General features: G+C 42.1%; 1 protein-coding gene across 3 annotated transcripts; it reads right to left on the reverse strand.

Moving 5' to 3' along the window:
• Positions 1-520: 520 nt before the first annotated feature.
• Positions 521-25,847, reverse strand: csnk1g1 (casein kinase 1, gamma 1). Of its 3 annotated transcripts, none has more exons than XM_030378058.1 (14): positions 25,657-25,847; positions 20,766-21,198; positions 20,338-20,378; positions 19,161-19,230; positions 11,106-11,257; positions 10,708-10,942; positions 10,477-10,562; positions 10,001-10,085; positions 9,696-9,844; positions 9,500-9,607; positions 8,572-8,688; positions 6,569-6,675; positions 4,046-4,069; positions 521-3,562 (listed from the first exon to the last, which is right to left on the reverse strand). In XM_030378058.1, the coding sequence occupies exons 2-14, from the start codon at positions 20,950-20,952 to the stop codon at positions 3,508-3,510; spliced, it is 1,416 nt and encodes a 471-aa protein (XP_030233918.1). In that variant the 5' UTR covers positions 20,953-21,198; positions 25,657-25,847; the 3' UTR covers positions 521-3,507. The 3 variants fall into 3 exon arrangements, with proteins under 3 accessions (XP_030233918.1, XP_030233917.1, XP_030233919.1); XM_030378057.1 differs by having other exon boundaries at positions 20,766-21,201; positions 25,657-25,837; XM_030378059.1 differs by lacking the exon at positions 4,046-4,069 and having other exon boundaries at positions 20,766-21,201; positions 25,657-25,837.
• Positions 25,848-25,856: the final 9 nt, after the last annotated feature.

Consider the following 25,856-nt stretch of genomic DNA (forward strand, 5'->3'; position numbering starts at 1 on the left):
AATGTGGGTTGCGCAAAACCAAAGTGAAGCTTAAACGACGAGCACAGACAGACAAACTTCCATAAGAGTAAGCTACAACATCTAAGGAGCGGGACCTGATGTGCAGTGTGGGCCGTGAAGACGACGTGAAGTTAATTTAAATAAAAGGGCCGGAAGCCCTTGCACTTAGCGGATCTAACCAATAGCCGTAGTTATTTATTATAAAGCTCACTGTAGAGGCAAGTCCCCCAGACAAGCCATGCAGATATAAACTATGCAGAGTAGTCAGTCTGGATGAGGCTGCAAGGAAACATGTAAATACATCATAGTAATATACCTACCATTGCTGCCAGTCATGTTAAGCGACTATAGGCAATGCACGGTTTTTAAGTTGTGAGATCCTGGTTGCAAAGAGCAACAGCCGAACTCCTTAAAGTCGAGTTGGTTTGGTGTTGTGTAAAGGAATGGGCATTAAGATAAAATGTTGGATAAAAATGCAATTTCGTCTGACCTTATTTAATCCTTTAACATGTTACAACAGTTGGGAACATTTAAAATCACTTTATTGTATGCATTTTAAAACAGAAAAATAGGACACAATGTGGAATGCAGTGATTATAAAAGAAAAAAAGAAAAACATTCAACTTCATATTTTCCTGGCACAGGTAGAAAGGCATGGGCTTAGTAGTCTTGCGCATGGCATTATGGGAGATCAAGGAAACGATGAAGGTTATCGTCTGGATTTCTTTACATCTATCTCTTTACAAGAATCTGATAAACCAAAAAAAACTCTGGTGAACAGGGGCTTTGAATGGGAAAATTTCACCGTTAAATATGATGTATAGGACCTTTATCTTCGCTTGCTAAACACATTGATGCATTGTGCTGTGATGAAAAAGAGGGTTTTGCCCATCCAGAGACTTTCACTATCATAAATTTGACTTGACCAACAGCCCGCTATGTTTTCAGACTGAGCTTAAGTTCAATCAACTACAGGTTTGAAACTAAAGCCAGCACTGCAACAGAAAAGAAAAGAAAAAGGGCCAATATACGGTTCATTCAACTCATTCACCCCTTTTATACAGGATCCTAGAGGTGAGACTATGTTACCATCGTCCCCCGTAACCAACACTTAAGAGGCACCAAGGAATGAATACCTGCCATTCAAATAGCCTATTCCTCCAATGCCTCCCAATGCTTTCTCTTGATTCACCAATCTGATTCAAAACTAGAACAAAACAAATTCCCATAAGATATTCAAGTAATTTCAAATAACACAATAACTTAGACCTCACCCCCAGAGGGAGTGAAAAAATAACGCCAGACCCAGAGCTTTACAGTGTTAATATACACGTTACAAAATGAGACCCATTCTACTGACTCAGTGGGACAGATTGCACCATCCGGAGATTTCACATCAAAGATGTGAGGATGAGAATGTTCTGCTAATGGCTGCGGCTGCCCACTGTGAACCTTGCACGTAGTAAGTTGGTGTGCATGGGTGCAAGAGTATGGAGAGAAACATGGTAACCAAAATAATTAAACCCATGTAGGGGGTGGTTCTATAGTGAAAGTGGCCGTTATTAATAAATGTAGTGCAGCCATGTTTAATGGTACTCCCGCCCCCTTTCCCCTAAATAAAAAACATGGCTAATTTGGAAAGGAAAATAAAATGTGCATCTGAAAGTTCATTTTAACAAGTAAAAAAGAAAATACAATTAAAAACGTTCAAATGGACTCCGGGAAGGTGTCAAGAGGATAGGCAAGGTGACATTGTTATACATAGTGTTTCAAGGCAGCCTTCCATGACACTTTACATTGAAGATAAAACGCTAAGAATTATATTAAAATGGCTAACACATATTCCTCCAAGTTGGTCAAGACTCTCCCTTATAAAGACCCCTGGTGGTCCATCCCCTTTTGTTTGTTTATTAACGTCAAGGAAAATTACCCGCGTTTGACTGGTGGAGGTCCAAGCCATGTAACATTGCTGCACTGGACACATGGCCCAGCCTCCTCTGTTCAGTGTTTCTGGGTTAACATAACATTCCATTTGGCATCATTACACTTGGCCCTGCTCGCCTCTGTCACTGGCGAGCCACTCTGACTGCTCTATACTTATGGTGACCATGTGGCTCTTAAAACAAGGGGTTCAAACTGCAGGTCCAACTGCGAGTTCTCCCTCAGCCGGTCACATTATCCCACTAGAGTGTGTGTGTGTGTGTGTGTGTGTGTGTGTGTGTGTGTGTGTGTGTGTGTGTGTGTGTGTGTGTGTGTGTGTGTGTGTGTGTGTGTGTGTGTGTGTGTGTGTGTGTGTGTGTGTTTAAGGCATTGAACATTAGTGTAAAGAGGCGGCGATGGAAAGCACATCACACCAATGTCTGTTGTTGCACCCAAAGCAACGTTCCCACTTCAGCGTCTACTGGCGTAGACATGGTCAAAGTCCAGTTCGGTTGAGGCTCAAAAACATTGCTTCTCTCGCAGACTCTTATCCATGTCCATCTATTTTTTCAACTAACATTAGATTGGTCGGTTTTTCGTCTCTATCGGACACTGTTCATATTCCCATGCACTTCTTTTTACACTTTTATGTCTGTACATTTAATGTGTATGTTTAAGAATGGTTCGATAAAAGGTGGCAATCAAGACATACATAAGCATAAATACAATTATATTTGTTACTCCAGCCATCCTACAGTGTCCAGTTTTTCAAAAATCACAAAGCCAACAAGACTAAAACAAGGCAAAAAGTAAAAAAGAAAAAAAAGAAAAAAGCATTTCTTTTTAAGTGACAAGACTTTTTCTTTTGGTTTTGGGAGGAGTGTTGAAAGCAGGCCATGTGCATCCCAACCGGTTCACTGGAGAGCACGGTGCTCTGCCACAAGCCCCGGGCAAAGGTACCGCTCTCTGCCTTCCCCTCTGGAGTGTTCTACAGGGTATCACAGTACACCACCACTGGGTGGACACTGCGGCAGGGACACTCGTGGGTTCCACTTGTGTTTTTCATGATTACATTCAGTTCCGTGCCAAGAATGACAAAAGTAACGTTCTGCCAAACAAAAAAACAAACAAATGTCTGGGTTGGGTGCAGTTACGCCGTTTCATGAGTGCAAGAAAGGACTGTGTAAACCACAGAATGCAACAGGTAGAGTGAGAAGGAGGAGGGGCGATCCCAGCTGAAAGAGACACTTCCATCCGTTGCAATTTCAACTGGGAGAGGAGAGATGGCGTCCACGCTATACACGCGCTAGGAAAGTGCATCTCAGAGAGAGGAAGTTCTCTTTTCCTCCAGATAATCACTACACAAATAAAAAAATCCATTCTGGCCAGTTGACGACACAAACACACATACACCCCTCTCCAAACAAGGCCTCCCATCAACAGGACAAACACACACACACACTTTGATTGGTCCCTCCTGGGGAAATAAATGCGATTTCAGCTCTCTCTCCCTTTGTCATTCACTTGGATCTCAAGAACTTGTGAAGGACGAGCCAGGCACGCCGAGTGCTTCAGGCCGGCAGACCATCATTTATGTCGCGGGGTGTTCTTCTTCCGTTTCCGCTTGAAGAAGCAGCAGCACCTGCAGGGGATGGGAGGGAGGGAACGTAAATAGAAAGACACAGAACGAACAAACACCCACCCTCCAACCACTCACCAACGGCTAGAATAAATGACAAGGAAATTGTATGTTACATTTGAAAAACAATCCCAAAATATCAATGTCATGGTAACTCTTGTGAGAGCATACATTGTTAAACATTTTGCAATGGGCTGCCTGTGTATGCCGTTATTGAGCCTCAAATGACACTGAATGGAGGGGGAAAGGAGGAGGTGGCTACCATGGTGCATCAAATGGCAGATACAAAAAAGAACACCTGTAGACCAAGACATAGGACAACGACTTGCTAAGCGGAGGCTTGATTATTAATATGAGCAAAGCACCATGACACGCTGCCAAAAACATGTAAGGTGATGCGCACTGATTCATTGTTGCATGACCACATGGTTTATTAATGTGTCCCTGCCCCATGAGTCTGATGTGCACTAGCAGAGAGGGACTCACCACAGGTTGAGCATTTTCACGCAGCTATGGAAGACAGCGTAAAGAGAGAAAAGATAGATTAACATTACAGCAGGACCAAGATGGCGGGACAGGCCTCATTCCACCCATAGAGAGAGGAAAGGGATGATGGGAATAATGAGATGAGAACTTGAGAGATCTCCTCTTGTCTAAGTCAGCCTCCATGAGCACATTCTCCTGCTCATTTCATTCATATTCAAGTCCACCACATTATATTAAGAAACACATTTCAGGTGTGCAAACTGTTGATGGCCAAAAAAGGTGCAATCTTCTAAACAAACTCTGTTTAAGTGACACACAATAGCCTGCTAGTGATGTCCAGACCTACTTTATGAAGCAGTGCTCACAATAAGAAAAACTCAGTTGCATCGATTAGAAATTGAATGTATTTTTTCTAACAATGTTTGGTCACATTAAACACCACTGCAGGCAACACGGAACGGGTCAGATAGAGATGGAGAACATATCACGTTCAGGTCAACGGAGGAGCACAAAATCCAACTAAAACAGATTTTGGTTTTAAACGTGGTAATTTGTCTTATGTGATTGGCAACCGTTATCTATACCTTTTAGTCACTGACTGAGATAAGTCCCAAAATTAGAGAAAAAAAAAGGCGTAAAAATAAAAAGAGGCATGTATTTGCCATTTACCCAAAAGTCAGCGTTCTTTTTGTTACGGGAACCGTGTGCTCCGTCTCTACTATAGTAAAACTCTAGAGACGGTCTATAAACAGCAGCAGAGTTTAGCAGACAGAGGGGGAAATCATGACCCGCGCTACTCTACCTCTCATTGGCTAGTACTCGTTGATAACTTGGATGAGACATGAACCGTGAAAGTTTGCACCCCTGACATTTGAAAGTGCCATGGAAAAGAGACCCAATACAACACCAAGAAACATGGAAAAGGACCCGCCTGTTTGGTAGTTTAACTTACCAGCTCAACATAATAAACAACATGCTGATGAAGAACTAGCAGTCTCCGGAGTGGAGTTGTGTGGGTAAACTGGTGGAGGGGTAGGGGGGAATCTTAAACAAAATGCATTATATCTCGCCTCATCACCAAGGACACCTGGCATTGTGCAGCACAATACTAAGGGATTGGATTTTGCACTTTGTGCTGTGGACCTGGAGCATTAACCTCAGTGGGCTGGTAAAGGTATCAGAGTGGCTGGCCATTTAAAATGCCAATCATCATATCATACAACCATGCGAATGAGGAGCAGTGCAGGGGAGAGGCCGTCCTTCAGGAAAGACCTGGACATGGACAAAGTCTAAAGGGAAAGGCACTTTGGGGGACCGTTTGTGAGGCAATGGCGTCCGAACCAGAGGGGGAAAACGATTCGGGGCTAGTAGGAAATTAGATGCTTGCACTCACGATTTCATCTAGATATAAATGGAGAGAAAACCACTAATGCCCATTTCAAAAATTATTTATGGAACCTCTGATGCACCCAATATAATGGATTTGATTAATTGTGCCAGAGAAAATAATTAACAGTAATAAAGAAAACAGCTACTGAACCAAATGAAAATGGAGGGAAGAGCTTATTTTAGGTGCCAAATATGAAATGACTTTCAGAAAACATATGGTTCAGAGTTAATAATGGATGATCACTCATTGATTATAGAACCAGATAACGTCAGGATGTAAAAAGGCTGTTTGGGATGACATTTGTTATGTTTATGCAGACGTCATGCATCACGTCAATAAAGTCAACTTATTATTAAAACAAGAGGAGAAAAAAAAGATACTTGTTATTTTCTAAGCCTTAAAGGACAATTCCGTTTTTTTCAAAATTTAGCCCATTTTCTGGTTTGTCTAGGATAAAATAGAGTGGTTGACGCCAAAATTTTGCCATTGGTTCTGTTTCGGGTATTTGCCTAATTTCGAATCGCCCCTGCCTGCTTTACAATGGCTGGCTATGGGCATTCACAAACCTGTCCTTAAAACAACCCTAAACATTCGTTTTCAGAAATGTGAAACTCGCAGAGTGGTTAGTGGTGTTTGTTGATGTTCCAAATCAAGTATCGTAGCGAATAACAGTTTTAGTTGTGTTTTATTTGGCATTTTCTAAATCCATTAATTTCGGTTGGAAGACTCATTGCTCCTTGACCGGAATCGGAAAGGGGAGCTGGTCTTTTACCTCCTTTCCAGCCCTACTGTTGGGACAGAGAACGGAGCGAGAAAACTACAACTACAACCCCTTTCTGTCTTTTGTTTTTTTTAACGGGCATTTTGTGAATGCCCGTAGCCAGCCATTGTGTAGCAGGCAGGGGCGATTTGAAATGAGCCAAATAAATATAAATATAAACATAAGCCTCAACATAACTGGACGCAAGTTAACGCATGCCTCCAAATGACCACAATAACTAAGAAAAGCCTAAAAATAGCACATTACAATTATTGCTGAATGAAAGCTGGTAAAGATTACTGCCACAACTCCATAGCATAATGCAGGCAAAGCGCGGTCACTATAAAACGAGCAGGAACCAAATGATACATACTTTGCCTCATCCACCACCTCCACCTCTGCCTGAGCCGTGATTGGTGCATTGGAGTGGGCCGTCATAGGGTCATCTGGATTCAGCTCCCCATTGGTCGAGCTGACAACCTGTGGTATAGAGAGCCAATGCTACAAATGAAGCAAACAACACGTCACATTCGCCTAATGAGGAAACACAATGATGGTTGAGCTGAAGGCCCACTGATGAAAGCCTTTGCAATTCCCTTTGATGAATGTTACGAACTGGGTGTCGGTGACAACCTTCCCCGGAAAATCACAAGCTGCGCACACATCACAAAAACAGAGATTGCCACAGGTTGTATCAGCGATGTTGGGTAACGTCACTTCTGTTGATATTTGAAGCAGCGAGATCCCAAACAAACAAACAGAGCCAGCATCCAGTAAAAATTGTCAAGAACGCAGCACAAAACCCAACAACACCCACCCCTTGTATGTGAATGGTTGAAATATTATTTATTTTTGTTTTAGAGTGGTTGGTAGTACCATTTGTATTTGTGTACGATTTCGGAGCATAGGCTGCCTACAGAGGTTTTTTGGACGGCCTGCTTATGTGGTGGGCAGCTAGTGGATCGTGAGGAAAGATCAGATGAATGTGATAATCTATGTTTCGGCCTAGAAGCGCTGATGCAATCTTTACACATTACCTATAATGTAGACATGCACCCAATTCAAAGAGTGAACCCATAACACTGTTAGAAGGTCATTTTAAAGTTCCTAAAACGCTATTTTGGAACCCAGAAGTTGCATTTGTTTGCATTTGACTGACTGTCATTACCATTCACGTCAAACAGATGCAAATCAAAGATGGGAAAAGGAACTGCAAAAAAGCTTAAGTATTATTTTCTCCTTTACATTGAAAAAAATGTTTCAATTAACTAGCCCCCCCTTCTACTAAACAAGAAATTAAAACGAAATGACCAATCTTGTAATGAAGTTTTAGCAGGCAACAAGCCAGCTAAGCAGAGTAGACTTGTCATGCATGTTGATTCTCCATCTCCAAAAGACTTGAAAACATGCACTGAATAAATAAACAAATGCATCTTGCCCACCCAGCAACTAGACTTTCAAATCCCAAAAGGCAATGAGAAATGGCCCCTGCGACAGGATCCCACAACAGTGTGGCTGCATGTAAATAATGCGATACTAAATGTGGTTTGAGGTAGGCGGGTGTTCAACGCCATGGAGTGCTACTGTGCCCTGTGAGTGTTGTGGGTGGACGTGCCTGCAGGAAAGTCTCTGGAAAGGAAGATATATGGTTGCAGATTTGCCTTCCATGTAGAAACCAAAATAGCTGGACCATATACTCAATCTTCCAACCCGTCTCAATATTCCTATCGTCCCCTTACACACACTTAGTCCAATTTCACTCAAAATGTGATTTTCTTGCCCCTTTCTCAAGACAAAATCAGCTTGGAGAAGTAAACCCTGGGTGGATCTAGCAGTGGGTGGATAGGCTTCTTGAGGAACTCATAATTGAGTTGGCTTCAGTGAATTAGTGAATGAACTAACTAATCCAGTGAATTAGTTAGTTAATGAGTTCATTAACATCCTGTTAGGCACAGTCAATTGTTAACTAGCTCATTCATGGCATACTATTGACACTTTGTTTTAGCTACACATGAATTCCTGTATGGCCAACATCTCCGGCTGCTGACCCTCACTACACCTCAGAGTCAGAGCTCAGTCTTGGCGGCTGAAGAGCTTTCCTGTCTAGTGACCAAGTTAAAGACTGACTCCATGTAATAACGCTGGTCTAATGAATGCTACCGCGATTTGATGTATTAAACACCTTCTCCTTTCCGCCATCCCTGTTGCTTTGATTTTAATCGCTGGGGTACCGAACGGCTGGAAGTGCGGGTAGAAAAACCCGACGTGGACCAAGGACCTATGAGACGGTTGTGCCTGGATGAGGGGAGTGGCCGGACAGAAGGGCCTGAAGGAGAGCTTCCTGTGGGCGCCGCCGGTTGAGTGATGGTAGTGTACCTGCACTGAGCCCCCGTGCCTGTCCGCGGCCAGGTGAGAAGTCAGGTAGGAGGAGGCGGAGTTTGCCTGGCGACTGGGCTGCACCTCCCATGCTCCTCGCCGGTCCGAGGCGGCCGTCTGCGCAGTGGTTGGAGGGGGGGCCGGGGCGCAGCGAGGGGCAGGGGGGGCGGCGGCGGAGCAGGTTTCCATGTAAGATGAGTGGGTGGGCGTGCAAAGGCCGGTGGTCATGCAGAAGCAGCACGTGATATGAAAAAAAATATATGAAAAAAGTAAAAGTAAACCCAAAAAAAGGAAGCACTAAAAATCTAAGCAAGGCTCAAGCCAGGGAGCTGGACCGATAACAGAAGAATGGCCCTAACCATGCACTTTGATATGTCCACCAGGTTTTTTTGACCACAGTGCTGCTGCTATTGACCAGCAGGGGGCAATGGCAGTGAATGGAAAAAAATAGCTACTTAATACTATATATAAAATAAAGCACTACCAGGCTGCTCCCCTGACATCCGCTTTTATACTATAGGCCTAGTATTTCTTTAAATCAATCGCTGCATGTATGAACAAACTGCTGTCCATAGCCATGTATAACTTGACAGACTGCATCTGTGCTTTACTATATTTATGTTTTTAGACTCCAAGCAGGCCAGAAAGAGAATGTATTTCTGTCAAGAGTTAAATCTAATTCATTGTATCAAATAGCCCAAACTTCTCTCTTTCTATCCTGTGGCATTGTATTTTGTATGTAAATGTTTCATTTGTTTATATATGGCATATATAATTTCACCCCTAGTATTTTAAAGTTTGTTTTATCCGATATGTTATGCATTTTATTGCTAAATAGACACGGTCACAGAAATGCCACAATCAAAGGTGACACATTGGACACCGTTGCCAAGAGATGGGACAGTTGGACCCAATGGGAGTACGGTACCTGGTTCCTCAGAGGCTGATGCTGTGAAGGCCGGTCCCTGTGGGCATGGCTCTCTCTCGTAATGGCAGACGCTCCGGAGTCTATGTGCACAGAACCTACGGGAGTGGGCTTCACAGCAGACAAACACACAGATCAATCACTGTTAGAGGACGGCAATGAGACAAGACACCTCAGTCCCCTTAGGGGAGGAACTTACTATTTGCCTGCCAACCCAGTCATAGGTGTAATCAAAGGTGTATCCTTTCCGCTCAAACAGCTCAGTAAAAAGTGTCCTCAGGTATTCGTAGTCTGGCTTCTCAAAGAAGTCCAGCCGCCTCACATAACGCAGGTAGGTGGCCATCTCCTCTGAAACCCAAGGAGATTCAAATTTGAGAAGTCTTTTCATTGGTTCATAAACAAAAAGGCACATACAGGAGAGTATGTGGCGTCATTTAGCGAAACATTTGAAAAAAAACAACATTGATCTTGTGATGTGGCTGCCACTGCATCAAACTGGCTTACCTGGGAAGTTCTCACACAGGACCTCGATAGGAGTATTCCGCTTAGTGTCTCCGATCTTCTGGTATCGTTCTTTCAAAGTGTCCGCCTGAACGAAAAGCGGAAGATACCATTATCTCCTGAAATGCATGATTGTGATTATGTCATGTAATCCGAGTAGGGCTGGCACGAATATCTTATTTTAAAGAAAGATAATCATTTGATTTTCTGACTGAATATCACGTTTTTATCAACTGATAATTTTACTTCAATTTAATTTTAAAAACGCAAATAGAAAAAACAAAATATCCCATAGGACTGCAGCACGGACACCAGTGGCTTTCGTGGCTTATTTTTTCATTAAAAACGACAAAGCATTCGAAAATGTAATTGAGTTGAATACCTGGGCATCAGACAAATATTCAAGAATGTGGCTCTACACTGAGGGTTGAAAGGTTCTCATCAATACGTGCTCAAGGTTGAGGTGTTATGAAGCATACCTTTAGCCCTTGCCATGGTAAACTGCCACGGAGGAAATACATGAACATGTGACCTAAGGCCTCCAGGTCATCTCGTCGGCTTTGCTCTAATGACAAAAGGAGTCAAATGAAAGAGGGGCAGAAATTAAACATGCCTCTTTGATTAAAGAAGATCATAGAAATTTGATGATTTCAATCAAAGTTGAATTGCATAAAAACAAAAGAGAAGAAGAAACCAAAAAAAAAGCCTACCTTTTCCCAAATGTGTGTTGATGGACATGTATCTTGCGGTACCGGTTAAGCTCTTGTGCTCCCGGTATGGAATGTGTTTTTTAGTTTCAGGGTCGATGTATTCTTTGGCCAGACCAAAGTCAATGATGTGGATGATGTGGTCTTTTTTGTTCCCTTGCCGCCCGATGAGAAAGTTTTCTGGTTTGACATCTCTATAGATTAGGTTTTTAGAGTGCACATACTCCATCCGAGAGAGCTGGTGAAACAAGAGAACAGAACATATCACACCATACTTCCTCCGATGATCAAGGGGACAGATCATCTAGAACAGCGCAAATGCTTTATTGATATGTAAAAACGGAACAACAGATCCCATGCTTTTGGGGAACGCGAGGAGCCTCGTGGGGTGTGGAACTCACCAGCTGTATGGCTATCATTAAGACCGTCTTAAGGGAGAAGGTCCTGTCGCAGAGGTCAAAGAGGTCCTCCAGGCTGGGGCCCAGCAGCTCCAGGACCATGGCGTTGTATTTCCCACAGGGGCCAAAGTAGAAGACCTGGGGCAGGCCCTCGGCTACAGCGGGAACAAAAGAGTCATGAGACACGCAGGAGGCCGCACAAACAATACCACATTAAAGTGTAGCTAGGGATCCACAGGAGCATGGCCTAGACAGCGCTGGTGGTGAGGAGCGGAGCTGCAGGTTGAGGAAGAAGAGATTACCTTTGACACTGAGCTTGTTTATTGTTCCTGCCTCCTATGACAAAGGATTAAGTATGGGATGGAGTCCACTTGAACAGTAATCAAGAGATCCTTGACATATTACTCTGGAGCAAAAGCATAAAATAGTGTTTAAGGTTGGCATAAATTTTTTTGTAAAAAAAAAAAAGCTAGCTATGTTCCAAGCGCTGTTATGTCTACTAGAGTACCCGGTCCCAACTAGTATCATCACTAGAAACCCATGGAGCTGCATGCATCTTGTGTTTATGCAACCCACCTTCTTTTGCTAAATCCCATCATCCATTTTCCTACACACCCTGACTCCAATGAACCGCTGAATCCACCGTTTATTAGTCATTAGTTCAAATCCAAGAATATTAATGTGAATTCTACACTGAGAAATTCTACCCAAGAGAGGGCTGGGGTTCCAGACACATGATTTGTTTAATATTTTACTGAATGTTAACATTCATTATGCACATCCACAAAACTGGTTCATATAACACATTTGAAGTTTCATAAACTATAATAAATGGTATATTTGAGTCAAGCTTCTGCTATGCTGGTTAAACCTGCCTGGGGTCAAGAGGACCTGAGGAGGAGGACGCGTGGTTAGATTCATGCATGGTTGATTGCTTTCCCTATTTTGGAAGAATATCATTTTAGTCGTAGGAGGAGATGCAAGTAATTCAAGGAGGTTTCTTTAATATAGTCATAATTCATATGAATAAGTTTTTAATATATAAATAAATATATAACAGCATTGATAAGAAAACGTAAAATAACTTTACATTCTTATTGATTGGCTTGTGTTTCTCCCCTCCTGTGGCAGTTTAACCTTTCAAGTATACAAGTCACCTTCATGTCTGACAGACTGAGAAAAAGGGCCTGAACTTCAACAATGCAGTCAGTTCATATCCTCTTTTCTTTTTGACCCCTTTTCGTTTTATCTGCCTGTGTTTGTTCCCTCACGCCGACACACCACCCACTGCCCCACTGAAGGTGGGGGAAGCTTCACCGGCACCACCATTACCACACAGCTAAAAATGTTACAGGCTGGGATCTTTGAGGAAACGGAGGAAGGAGAAGAATAAAGTAATTCAGTGGTGACCAAGACAACCGACTTCCAGTAAACCTGACTGAACAGCAGCAGTAGTCACGTTTCACTAGCCACTAGCCATCACTAGCCTGAAAAATCACTAACTTAAGCCTACTTGTCCCGCAAAATTTAATGGCTAGCTTTACAAAGAGGTATTACGTTAGGATAAACATAGATATCACTCATAACACATTATAATGGGTCTGTCCACTCTGCTCTTTTATTTACCAGAGCATTGGTAGAAGAATAAATTGTGAAGATAAGTCCCGGCCCTGGTACATATAGGAAGTGTTGGAATGAAGTTATCAAAAAGTTTAATGTCTCTTTCCTGGTTGTTCCGACAGTCAGAACTTCTTTGCAGATGACGTAAATAGGCAGCAGACTTTGTGCGTGTGCATACAACAATGATGAATTGTTACTTTTAAATGCTGTCAGGGACAATATAGAATACAGAATAAAACCACTATGCCACTTGCTTTCCCAGCGTTAGACCTGGTAGATGTCAATCAACAGCTCATACCATATTACTGCCCCACAAGGTAAATCATGGAAATCTCTGATGGACAACAAATAACAAACTTGTAATTCATGAACAATTGAGTGACCCGAGATTGTAAAACAATCTTAAGGCCTCAGAATGAACTTCCACAAAGATACGTATGAGTGATGTCACAGATATGCTGCATTAGGGCTGAAGAATTAATCGCAATCATACCGACATTTCAATGTAATAGAACACAATTTAAAAAATGTTCTGCGAAAAAATAAAGGTAGTTTGTTTTAACTTTACACAATCGAACCAGAGGGCCGGAATCGTAAACACACACAACGCTATTCTACACGCACGTGACATGCGAGTGAGAGCAGTAGAGGAAGAAAACATCTTGCCACTCGACGCTTTGATTTGCTGATGTTGACAGACAAAATAAAAAACTGACAAAACCCGACAACCAGTGTGTTAAGTAGGCTATGTACCACCCGGCAGCGATCACCTACTGAAGTGATCGAACGTATATATTAACGCAATTCAAAATGGCACCGCAAAATAACTAAGGAGATAGGTCATTCAGGCAGTTTGGTAGTAAGACACTGGATGAACAGTGCAGCAAGCCGCCCTGCACATGTTTTGGCTTTTTATAATTTTATAAATCTATAATTTTAGATTTTATAATATAAATTCATGCATCAATTCATCTTATTTCATCATAACACATAGTCCTGGCCTACAGAAAAGAACAGTTTATATATTGATTGTATCCATTGTTGTGATGGTCATTCGATAGAATTAGTTATTGCTTGTGTTTAGTGAATAATACTTTTCGGAAGCAGGAACTTCCTTCATTAACAATGTGATAAAGAAAAAGAAAGGAAAACCGTCATGACCTTCCCAGTCCATGTACAAGGTAGAAATCTGGTAAGCCATCCATCCTCTGGGAATATGCGGACTGCTTTTAATGCTGGCTGGCTGGAGAGCTGGTGTAGAGTTTCACCGTTAGGCCTGGCTGCCTTTACATGACTCACCAGTTTCCATCCACCCCACAAACAATACCACTCGAGAGCCAGAGAGAGACTCAAAGAGAGGGATAGAGAGACTGTGAGAATGTCTTGGTCCAAGATCAACAATGCTTTGCAGTCATGTGAAGGCCTGCCCCAGTGAGCCACTAGACCACATCCCTCTCGAGCATTAAAAAGGTGAAGAAGAAGAGCAACAACAATAACAACAACGCATACGAGTCACTCTCCATAATGTCAACCGACTACTCTACTATAGTTGTTCAAGTCGGGTGTACACAATGCCAGACAGGGCATAGTGTACTAGTCGGCCATGCAGGAATGGGGTCATATTATCCCATCTGGAGGAGAGGACTGAGGAAGCAGGTTAGTGCTAAAAGGGGCGGTTCTACTCTCTAAATACTTCATGAGATTCTGAACTACTGGCCCTGTCAAGTCTCTTGTCTCAGACTGGCCATCAGAAGTAAAATACCTGACTACCTCGTAATCTGAGTGAAGCTAGTACTAAGGCCAATAAGATCAGTGATCCACGTGACATCTACACTGTATTAAAGTTCCATAAATAAAGGCGGTGCCACAGGCAGCATTTTAAAAATATGTCTTGCGCACACAGACACACGTGAGAGTGTGTGTGTGTGTGTGTGTGTGTGTGTGTGTGTGTGTGTGTGTGTGTGTGTGTGTGTGTGTGTGTGTGTGTACTATTTCATGAGTTAAACATCCAAACATGTACTGTAAATATTTTACATGCCCCCCCACTCCCTTTCTGTTCAATTATTTTTACCCTTTAAGATTCACGCCTCTGATTTCAGTAGTAGCAGGAGAAAGACATTGAGTCATGATCTTAGATGAAATGTTGGGCCATGTGACTTATGCTTGATGACAGGCGGATACATAATAGGGATGGGTCAGAATATTCAATTATTCGTTCCCGAGGGTCAAAGCCGATTTTTAACATTTGGACCGTTACATTTTATTCCCATTCATATAAACAAGAATTAACGGACGAAACTAATGTTGAACACTTCGAAGGGCATTATCCCGCTTATACTATGGTCACTTGTTGAAAAAAATAAATGAAGACCATTCATTTATATTTTCATGTGTTTTACAATCCAAATATAAAGTTTTTCACAAGCCATAACTTTGTTTCCCTGGTAACGCCTGAGGGTTTGAATAATACCTGGAACAATCATTTCCCTCCCGTAAGGTTCTTGTGCAACGGAAACGTTGTTCACTCCTCCAGTAAATAGGACGGACCTTAGCTACAACTTGGCAATGGGAGGTATTCTGGTCTGCTCAGCTATGAGCCAGAGAGCCAACGTTATGCATTTTACATATTTATAATTCGAAATTCGTCCCAGCCTTTATACCATAGATACTAATAATAAATAATAATAATAGATTCAAATTTATATATTGCTTTTCACGTACTCAAAGCGCTTGTACTCAAATACTCTATGGCAGGGGTCAGCAACTAACTTACTACACTCAGACGTTAACTCATTCTTGCATGCGGGTGTCTTCGTTTCACAATTTAGTGCTGTCAAGCGATTAAAATATTTTATCGCATCAATGTCAAAGTTAAGTAAGTTAGTTACGTTTTTTTCTATTCTAAATATCCATTGATTTCGTGCTGCTAGCCTTTTAGTGAGAGCAGAGTGTGTTGAGAAGGACAGTAATAAAATATATTTGGTAAGATGGATATAAGAAGAGAGACCCGCAGTGAATTCAACCCGGTCCACTTGACATCGGGTAGGTGCATGACAGTGGTAAGCCTACCGTAAAACTTCAACAGCCCAGGCTTTTATTTGTTTCAAATCACTGAACTTCCGAACAAAACTCTTGCTCAGCAAAGATGGGAAATACTATAACATTTATTATTTAAACCAGTATGAATATTCCTACCGTACGAAGGCCTATACACATTACCAGGCTATCGAATAACACACACACACACACACACACACACACACAGTGGCGGAGTGGTAATCGGGAGAATTCCTGATGGGCCGTTAACGTTTCGGGGCTGTCGCGCTGATTACTGCGGGATAACAATATTGCGTTTATAAAAGTTCCTTGCAGCGCCGTCCGCCAGCCTGAGCTGTGCGCCCGCAACCTCTCACTCACTCAACAGATGCAACACTCAAAAACTGTCAACGCCGCAACCAAGTCAATATTGTCTAGAGGGGAGTAACTGAGCGGCCCCTCTCGAAGTGGTACAGCCCAGGTGGGCCTTGAACTGTGATTGGTCAGGAAGACGCAACAGCTAAGAACATTGAACTCTCGTGCAGGCTCGAACAGAGTGAAACACAAAAACACACACACACTTTTAAGGAGTTTTTCACCCGCTGCGTATCCTTGCTTGCCCCAACAAGTTTGTGCGGTGTGCTTGTTGTTTTGTTTCCGGTATAGCTATATCCGGTATGGTGTTGTAGTTTTTCTAATGTGACTAGTTGTTGCTTAGACAGCAGGGGAAAAAACTACAACGTTTGCCAAACCGAGTGTAATCGTGCAATAAAACAATTAACGCCGTTAAAGCATTAACGCCGTTAATAACACGTTAAACTGACAGCACTAAAATAAATACAAACATTCGGGAATATACAAATTATTCTCAAGAGGCCTAGACTCTAGGCCTCTTTAGCCCCGCCTTCTGCAGTGAACCAAGAAAGCCTGCGCCGTGACGAACGGGCAATTTTACCCATTCGCTTTTACACAGGAATCTTGAGATAAGACGGTGAAATCACCGGGCGTGCCAAGCCTTGACCGAACCGGCTTGGCAGTATAGAAAGGCCTTATGCTGAGAGAGGGCAGTAGTGCGCACCTAAAAAAGCAGCCAACCACTCTTAAAACACTTCACACAACACCACACGGCGGGTGCTGATTGACTGATTGATCAATCAATTCGTTGGTGTGTATAAAAATTACCCCAGCACACCAGACCTTCACATCAACTGCAACTTGACCTCTGACAACATGCCTTAGATTCACCCTGAGACCAAAGCGTTGATTATAAAGAGGCTGAAGACCAGATCCACTAGTGAGGTGGCTGACACCTTCAATGTGTCTCAGCGTCAAGTACAAAGAATAAGAAAAAGATTTGAAGAGACTGGAGATGTTTTTAGAGTGCATGGTACCCTGGCCGCAAGCTGCTCAGGGCCACACCCCCACCCTCCACCTTGACCCTCTAAAAAAACGGCACGTTTGTGGAAAGCTCATTGGGGGACGGGCTCCTATTCTGTGTACTTTGCACATTCATAAATAAGACATGCTGCATTTTCAGTTTTATAACTGATTGTCTTATTTTGTTTATACATCTTAGATTACACAGTTCTGGCTGTTGCAGCTAGCTCAGGGGAGAGAATGTTTACACTAGGTTGTACAAGCTGAGACATGTACAATAAAAAAGAATTGCCTTCTGCATTTATTTATTTCTTTTCCCCTTCATTGTACCGAACCGTGATGTCTGAACCGAGGTATGAACCGAACCATGACTTCAAGGCACCGTGACACCCCTAATGCTTTGTATGACTGGTATCAATTTGTGCGGAAGCTTTCGAGGCATGACTCAGCAGGAAGCATATTGGAAAGACCTTCATTAGGTTCCTTGATTTAGCGAAATTCCCAAGAAAGATTGGATTGTTCCTCATTTGTCAGTATAGCATATGTTCATGCGTCACGCAGATAACCAAACTTTTTTGAAATGCATTAAAAAATGTGTTAGCCAAAAGGTACCTAGATTGTAATTGGATTGGGGGACAATATGATGGAGGGGGAAATATGGACAACGTGCAGACACAAGGCCCGTCGCTGACAAACCATATCACATCAGAGTTGTAATGGAGAGGAAAATGGGACTGAAAGCGCTACTTTGTTGATTTGGTTGTTCCAGTCACAACAACACCTCTTCCGCAAATAATGGTAAATTACAGGATTGTGTGATTCGTTTTAGTATCACCCACCATACATATTTTACCTATAAACCAAGGGAAGGCCAAGTTTGCTCCTTTCCCTGGCCACATAACACCCCCCAATAAACCACACCCACACCTTTTGGATGTGCGTTAGGCACATATTTTTTCTATCTTTCTTCCAAAATCGTATTATTTCTATTTTCTACCAGAATTGTACATAATTTATATTCTTTAGTTGTGTGTAATATAGGTCTGCTTGATTATGAAATAAAAAAAAAATCATAGTCACGATTATTTGGTCGATATTGAAATCACGATTATTTTTCAGTTTGAAAACATGATGTATTTATTGATAGGTTTATGAAATCAAAATCCCAAGCATAATTCGATGAATCCCCCAGCCCTATCTTAATATGTATTTTGTCAAAGTTTTAAAGAAGGATATATAATTAAAATATAAAATTGTCGAAAATAAAGTCTTCGACATTGCATTGTTTTTGAGACAGAAATGGGTTTGTTGGCCAACGATTAGTGGCTGGCCCAGGTAGGTGGAGTTCCCCCGCAAATGACCAGTTTACCCAATAATGATCTGCCGCCAGGAGCCTCCCAACATCAGAAGTGAAGGTGACCTCTATAGCAGCATACTGCTGCTGTGGTGGTGTATTAAAACTTTTTTTTTTCAAAGTTACAATGTAACCTGTCCGAAACAATGGTCTGGCCAGTGGAGCTCTAGTGTGGTTGTTACACACATATAATACAGGTTTAATTGCACAAGTAAGTCCTACTCGTTAATATTTGGCCTGAGTCCATTTAAAAAGGACGCTTATGTCCCATCTATTTATTATTCAATAGGCCATGTAACTGAGCAAGACTTGTTGAAGTTTGAATATTGCCCATTAGACAAAGCATTGAAGGCCATAAAATGTCATACATGCTCAAATGACTTCTATCACCAGTAGCCCAGCTTAAGTTGAAAAATATATATATATATTATACAAATACCATAATATACCGTATACCCCAGTGAAAGGTCAGGAAGGGATTAACATAATTATGCGCTAGCAGCAGGTCGAGACAGGGGCTTAGTGTTTATGTCAATGACTAGTATAAACCCATAACTCAACAACTAATTCTTTGTTGTGGAAATAAAGCAATCTTTTTCACTCATCTTCCAAAACATAAACTTAAAAGAAATGATGTATGAACAGAGTGTCGGAGCACACTTTGACGTTACCTGTACTTCCTAAAGTCTTGTAGAAGCGGTACTCCAAATGCAACTGTGGCGCCCTGGATTTCACTGGTTCCTATAAAGCAGAAAACAACCATGGTTTGTTCTGAAATAAATAAAATGCAACAAAAACCATGTACATTTGACAATATATATATATATATATATGAATATACATATTTCCTTTTCCATTTTTCCTTCCAATGGGTAACCACAACAATGAAATTAATGGAAATTCCACATTGAATTCCTAAAACTACTGTCTGTTTAGCAACTCTTAGCACAGCATTGTTAAAGAGCAAGTAAACTCTAAACTTAATGTCTAACACGACCATCATAGTAATCTATGAAATAAGTCCCCATTTAGAAGAAAAAAAAAAAATCTCCCGAAAACACTATGAACGTTCCACTATGTGGCATTCTTTTCGTGATGTCTGAGTTCTTCCGAGAAGCCACTAAAACACGATGTGTGTAAGGACGTGTGGAGCTCTGTCTGGGCAGCGATTGACTGCGACGTCAGAGAGAAAGATTAGCATTTTCTGGCATTTATTGAATAACGCCACAGTGTGTGGGTGGATGGTGCAGCACAGCCTGAGCAGCGATTAATTTAATAGGCTTCCTGGACATATATATATCTAGTACAACGATTTCGAGAGTGTGGATGGGGAAACTCTATCCGAGCAGCGATATATTTAATGCCTTCACCGAGTGAGGGTTAGGCTTCCTGGACGACTATAGAATACTATGGTTTGTGCCGCATTTCAAATACAAGTCGACATTGGGTCGTAACCATGTGGATAACACACCCCATCTTTCCAAAAACTTTCAACCCAAAACACATTCTTTAAAATCTCAGTGTTCAAATTCCAGCTGAAACATTGGGTTGACCGGCTCTTTAATGCCAGCGGTGATATTAATACTAATAGTGCCCAATCGCTACATCTATTTCTTAGGAATTTCTCTGAGCTAGGTGTTTCATGTCTTACTGGATTGTCACCATAAAGGGTCCAAACCAATTACCACCATGCAATAGAGAAAAGCAAAGAGTTAACTCCTAGAGGTTTTTATGGATCACATGTTGGGAATCTCAGACAACAATCCCATAAATGCCATTTTAATTGACATGGATGGAGCTAAAGCCAATCAACACCAGATAACACTAATAGATCAAATGTGTACTTACCAGTTTAATAGCAACATATTCATTTGTGTAGAGATTTTTACCTGAAACCATCAAAGGCAAACAATCCATTAGGATTATACATATGAAAAAATACCTTATATGTACTTGAAGGACATTTATATTTATATTTAATGTAAATTCCATTAATTGTTAAGCTACATTACAAAGCCATACAAGGACTTGTTTTTGATCATATTTGATGTGATTAACACATTGAGGAAGAGCAAGTGTGATCGTAAGGCTAGCAATGAGTCCAAAACAGACTTAATACTGTATAAAAGGCTACATCAATTTACTCTGGGTTAAACTTTTGCTTCATGGCTCTTATATTCCAGCATTTGTCCTGTCTTCTGTAGCATTCCAAATCCCTCATATCAAGTCAGAACACCTCGTCGCTACCCACAACACAGGGCTCGGGCCAAGCTCACCGAGCTTCAACTCGCCAAAGTTGCCACAGCCGATCTTCTTGCCCACGCGGAAGTTGGGTCCCACCATGAGCACCCCGGACGAGCTGGAGGAGCCGGAGGGCCTCGACGAGTGCCCGCTGCGGCTCCCCTGGGTGACCTTGGTGCTCCGGGCCGGCCGCTCGCTGAACTTGTCTCTTTGCGGCTCCATGGTATGAGCGGGTCAGGCTGGCGGCTGCCTGGGCAGGAAGTACTGAAGCGAAGGGCCACCGCGCCTTGGCCAGAGACCACCACCACCACCACCACCACCACACCTGGTCACTGGCAGCCCGAGGGCGGTGCAGCCACTGTCATTGGTTAAGGGCTGGCTATCCCGGTCCGGCTCCACCCTCGGGGCCTAACACTCAGTGGCCAGGCTCAGCATTGGGCTGGTCTTGGGAGCGGTGCCGTGGAAGACCTGCTGGGACCAAAGCACGGAAACTCAGTAGCTGGTCATAGGAAAGGGTCACTGTCTAAACTAGATACAACACGAGTTAATGAGAGTTGTGAAATGGAAATATCCAGAATCAAAGCTTGATTGGCGTTAATTTAGGCTACTGTCATTAACTTAACATCCCTAATCAGATCTGGCTGGAAATACAAGCCTACAATCATAATACAAAACTATACACAAACCAAAAAACCTCAGACTACCATTTTAGGAGTAAAATCCCATGGAAGACAAAAGCAGTTTCATGTCTTGTCATTTTAAATAGCTATACACCACGTTAACATTACAGCGCCTTGATGGGACTACGGTTTTGCAGCATATATTTCCTTCAGCAAAACCAAAAGATTTTGTAGGGAGAGAGGACTGCCAGCGCACAACCCTGCTCTGGCAAATTCTAGGTCCTTCCATTCAACACGAACGGGAGGAGTTGATCCGGTGGGAAACATTAGTCATGTCTCTATAAGACGGTGTTTCAACACTTCAGACTTGCTGCCGATACCGGTAGGAAGGTTTTGTCTTGGGAGGCTGAGCACCGTAGCTCGTTAGCAGAGGCTCTTCTAGGCAGCAGTGCGCCTCTTGATGGCAGGCCTGGTTTATTTACTTGACGACCTGACCGTAATCGTATTGAGTTGTAATCACATCTCCATCTAAACAAACACATGGAAGATGATGATGCCCTCTGCCAACAAGCTCCACACAAGCCTTAAGGGAATTGAGATATGAGAGTCAGCCCACATTCCAGCGGGAAGCCAACTGCTTTGTCGAGGACACAATGTTGATGGATTGTAGATTTAATCAATCAATATCTACATTGAAAGACATCAGAGAGGGCTCCACACGCCAATTGTAGAAATTACTTATTCTAACAAGCGTTTAACTTGTGGATGAAAACACAAACAAGAAGAAAGAGCCCACGGTGGGATGGCAGCATGGTTGAGCTTAAGAAGGCTCCTTCTGAAACTATTTGTGTGTTGGCTCTTCCGGGTGAGTCATGTCCAGTAGTGCCTGCAAAGATCTGAGCATCAAAGTGATGTACTTTGCTCTCAAGGGTAATTATGAAGCACTGCCATTACACAAATCCAGGAACAGAACGCTGTGACTCGAAAATAGGTACCTTTTGTCTCTGGCCACGCTGGGTGGCTGCTCATCCTTTAGAACCAATAACAATAACAATCATCATGCACCGGCATTACACTTGGCCTAATACTGGGTGAGGCCAGTCACCGCTGATGCAGCCTGTTTGTTTTAATATTACAAAGGACACATGTGGTGTTAAGGATGTACCTTTTGTATATTCTAAAATGGGGCATTTCTTTAACCTGACATTATGAAGTTAGAAAGATCCTAGCCAAACATTTCTGATCCCCAGATCAATCACTAACTTACATGACAGTCGAAAATCAAATGATTGGGCTAGTCTGACTATGATTGGATTATCAAAATGCATTTATACACCTTTAGTCAGATTAAAATCTAATCGAATTTGGTTTCTCATAGTCATCTAATTAAGACCCCTATTCTCTGATACTATGAATCTTAAAGACTGCGTCGGGTTCTCTCTCTGGTGCTTCCACAGCAAGTAAAGACTGGGGGTTATCTCGGCCATGGCGGAGAAGGAATTGGGGGAAAAGCACTTTGGCTTTGACTCTCTGAAGTCGAGATTGAACCCTGACATGGAGGAGGAAGGGATTGTTGCCGTGTGCGGACTCCCACTGGAGGGGCTCCGCCGATGTTTTCAGTAGACAGCTGTCCGTTCACTTTGGGTCCTTGTCATTTCTTGTCTACTGAAACATCTTTCTTGAATGCCGAGTTTGTGGTTGCTGGTGACGTAAGAGGTCAGCCGGTGGCTCTATTACCACTAGTTGAAATGGGTACAGCACCACCTATCGTACCGGGGTATGACATGCTTCGGCCGATGAATAGACTTTCTCACCGCCATGTATAATCGGACAATTGCAGTTGTCCAATTGAGGAGCATAGTCGAACTATGGCTATTCGGATTCAGCTGTTGTGTTAACGAGTGTAATTTCCACTTCAGGTTACTGCGTAGATGTTATTGTATACTCGGCCAATATAAAAACACTGCAAGTTCTCAGAACTGTAGTCAGAACTGCTCCTGCAGAATATTTTACCTCGGAATCTGATTACAAGGGTTACTAGGGGTGCCATTCATGGTAAAATGTTAGCATTTCAGTGCACTGGCATTGAAATGCTAACACAATGATTTTCAGCGTATAGTGCACTGGTGGACTATACAGCCCAATGGAAAGCCACTCAGTTTACCTCCAAGAACGAAGATAAGGCATTATCCAGGATATTTAACAACAGAGCCGATCAGCACCTTTGTGGATGCGTTTGAATTGAGTGAAATAAACAGTATGTGGCAGAAACGGACAAATCAACAATTAACCCATTTCTGACAGGTAAGGGGACCAATGCACTCAAAAAGAGTATTTTGTCAACAATCTCAAAGCATGTCTGCAATTTTCCCACTTCCGAAGCAGACTGCCTCCATATTTGTAAGTTGTATAATTGCAATAAAATGACACGTACACTATGGTTTGACATGTTGAACTATAAACAAATCAAAGAAACCAGGTTTAGTTGATTAAAACCAGGTTTTAATTAATTAGTCACGATTAATTACTATTTGTCATTTAAGCTTTATCAATACAATTGAAGTATTAACTAATGATTAATATTTGCCAGTGGTAAAAGTGAATGACTGAATTATTGATAATCAACACCCTAGCTCAGGGATGGGCAACTTTCATGATAAAGAGGGCCACATTTTTCATCATAACCATCGGAGGGCCACATGACTGCACACTTCAACTAAACGTGAGCTGAGAGAAGCTACACAATTTTGAATTTGGTAGATATGATTTCCTGTATTCTGGTGCATTTTGGGGATGGCCACTACCTAAAAAATCATCCAGAATCATAACCTATGTACTCAAGTGGTCATTTTAGACGCAAAACTCTGAGGTGAACACAGCTTAATTCCAAGTCTCAATGGGATGCCAACAGTGAAGGTTGGTTAAATGATCTTGACAAAATTAGTAATCACTACCATCATAAAATAAGTTCCACTATTGACCACTTCTGATTGAGCATAAACGGTTCTCTTTGGTGGAGTGATTAACCTTCTCTGGAAAGATCAACCATGAGGGGGGCCTGCCCCTACTACAGACCCCCCTTGTGGCAGTGCCAGTGAGCAGCTGCCTCAGTCTCTACCGAACGACAGCCCGTGCAAACTATTTGAGTTTCTCCATTACATCCCTTAGACACATTGCTGTGCATTTGAAACTTCACCGTGCTAGCGTTTATGCTTCAAGTCATTAGCCACACAGGGGGTGGGACTGGACCCACAGAATACATATTTTACAGCTAGTCACAAATTAACTACAGTTAGATAGTATCGAGGAAAAATATCAACATTTATAATGAACCGCAAAAGTTCAAGCAAATCTTTATCCTTATACTAATTAACTATATAGGCAGCTTAAAATTCTATATTTACATGACTGACAGCCACACCCCGAATATGACATTGCCATATTCAATGGTTAAACAACATTCAGATAGTTAAACATTAGGTTCTCATTCATCAGTAAATCATTTATTGGCTAGGTTATGCAAGTTATTTTGGTTGGACTGTCCACATCATTTAATTTAACGAGATAATAATTGATATAGAGTTGAAGTTATCGAGAGTTAATCATTGTTGGAATTTCTACTTACTAAATCAAAGGCAACCCTAAGTAATTATATAAAGGGTTGAATTAAGTTGAACTGTTCTACAAAGCAACACAATTTAATAAATAGTCTCAATTGTATTAAGCAGAAAAAATGCAATGTTCGGATTACCAAAATCCGTGAAATGGGCAAACGGTAAGAGTTATAGGCTCATCGTGTTTGCCACCAATACCCGATGACAATCGGTATTCCGCTTTCATGCCCACAGTGGCGTGGTATACCAAATCAACCAAAACCACCAGCAGTGTTAGTACACATTTATGACATGCATGGACAAAGCCAGTATTAACTCCATGGTGGGCACATCGATTAGTTACACAGCGAACGAACGTTAGCCAAATTAGCTACAATTTCCAAATGAACATTGCACCCCTACTATATTAAGAACAACAAAGTAACAATGACAGGTTTTGATTTACAATAATGTATTTATCATGAAGTATTAAGAAGCTCCGTATTACGATTCCACGACGCGTTAGTCAGCAGAAAGCCGGAACGAGGAGTCTTTTCTTATCGTTACGCCTTAGCTAGCAGCTACCATCGACTAGGAGCCAGTTGTATCGCTACAAGGAAATTAGCAAGCTACATGGCTAGCTACAACAATATTGTAATATCTGCTCGCCATGGAAGCTGCCGCGATGGATCGTCTCAAACAAACATACTCACCTTCGTTGAGATAACTCCAGACGACAGACAACACGCTCACTCTTCCGAGGGCATAGACACTAGACAGCGGTTTGCGGTACTGTGTTGCTCCCTAAAGTGATTGTTATGGTTTTCACGATGCGAAGCGAGCAGCGAACCTTTCCATTCTTTCTTGTTAATCTGCCTTCGCTCGGGAAAGGTTCGAACAAACCGGATATACA

The sequence above is a fragment of the Gadus morhua genome, chromosome 14 (genome assembly GCF_902167405.1).
Source record: "Gadus morhua chromosome 14, gadMor3.0, whole genome shotgun sequence".
NCBI classification, from domain to species: domain Eukaryota; kingdom Metazoa; phylum Chordata; class Actinopteri; order Gadiformes; family Gadidae; genus Gadus; species Gadus morhua.

Excerpts from the sequence above, each read along its gene's own strand:
- csnk1g1 (XM_030378058.1), bottom strand. The coding sequence starts at position 20,952 with ATGGAGCCGCAAAGAGACAAGTTCAGCGAGCGGCCGGCCCGGAGCACC. Across the intron at positions 11,258-19,160 it reads CAAGACTTTAGGAAGTACAG|CCGAGGGCCTGCCCCAGGTC; the intron begins GTAACGTCAAAG and ends TTCCCGCTGTAG. Across the intron at positions 6,676-8,571 it reads GGCACGGGGGCTCAGTGCAG|GTTGTCAGCTCGACCAATGG; the intron begins GTACACTACCAT and ends TCTATACCACAG.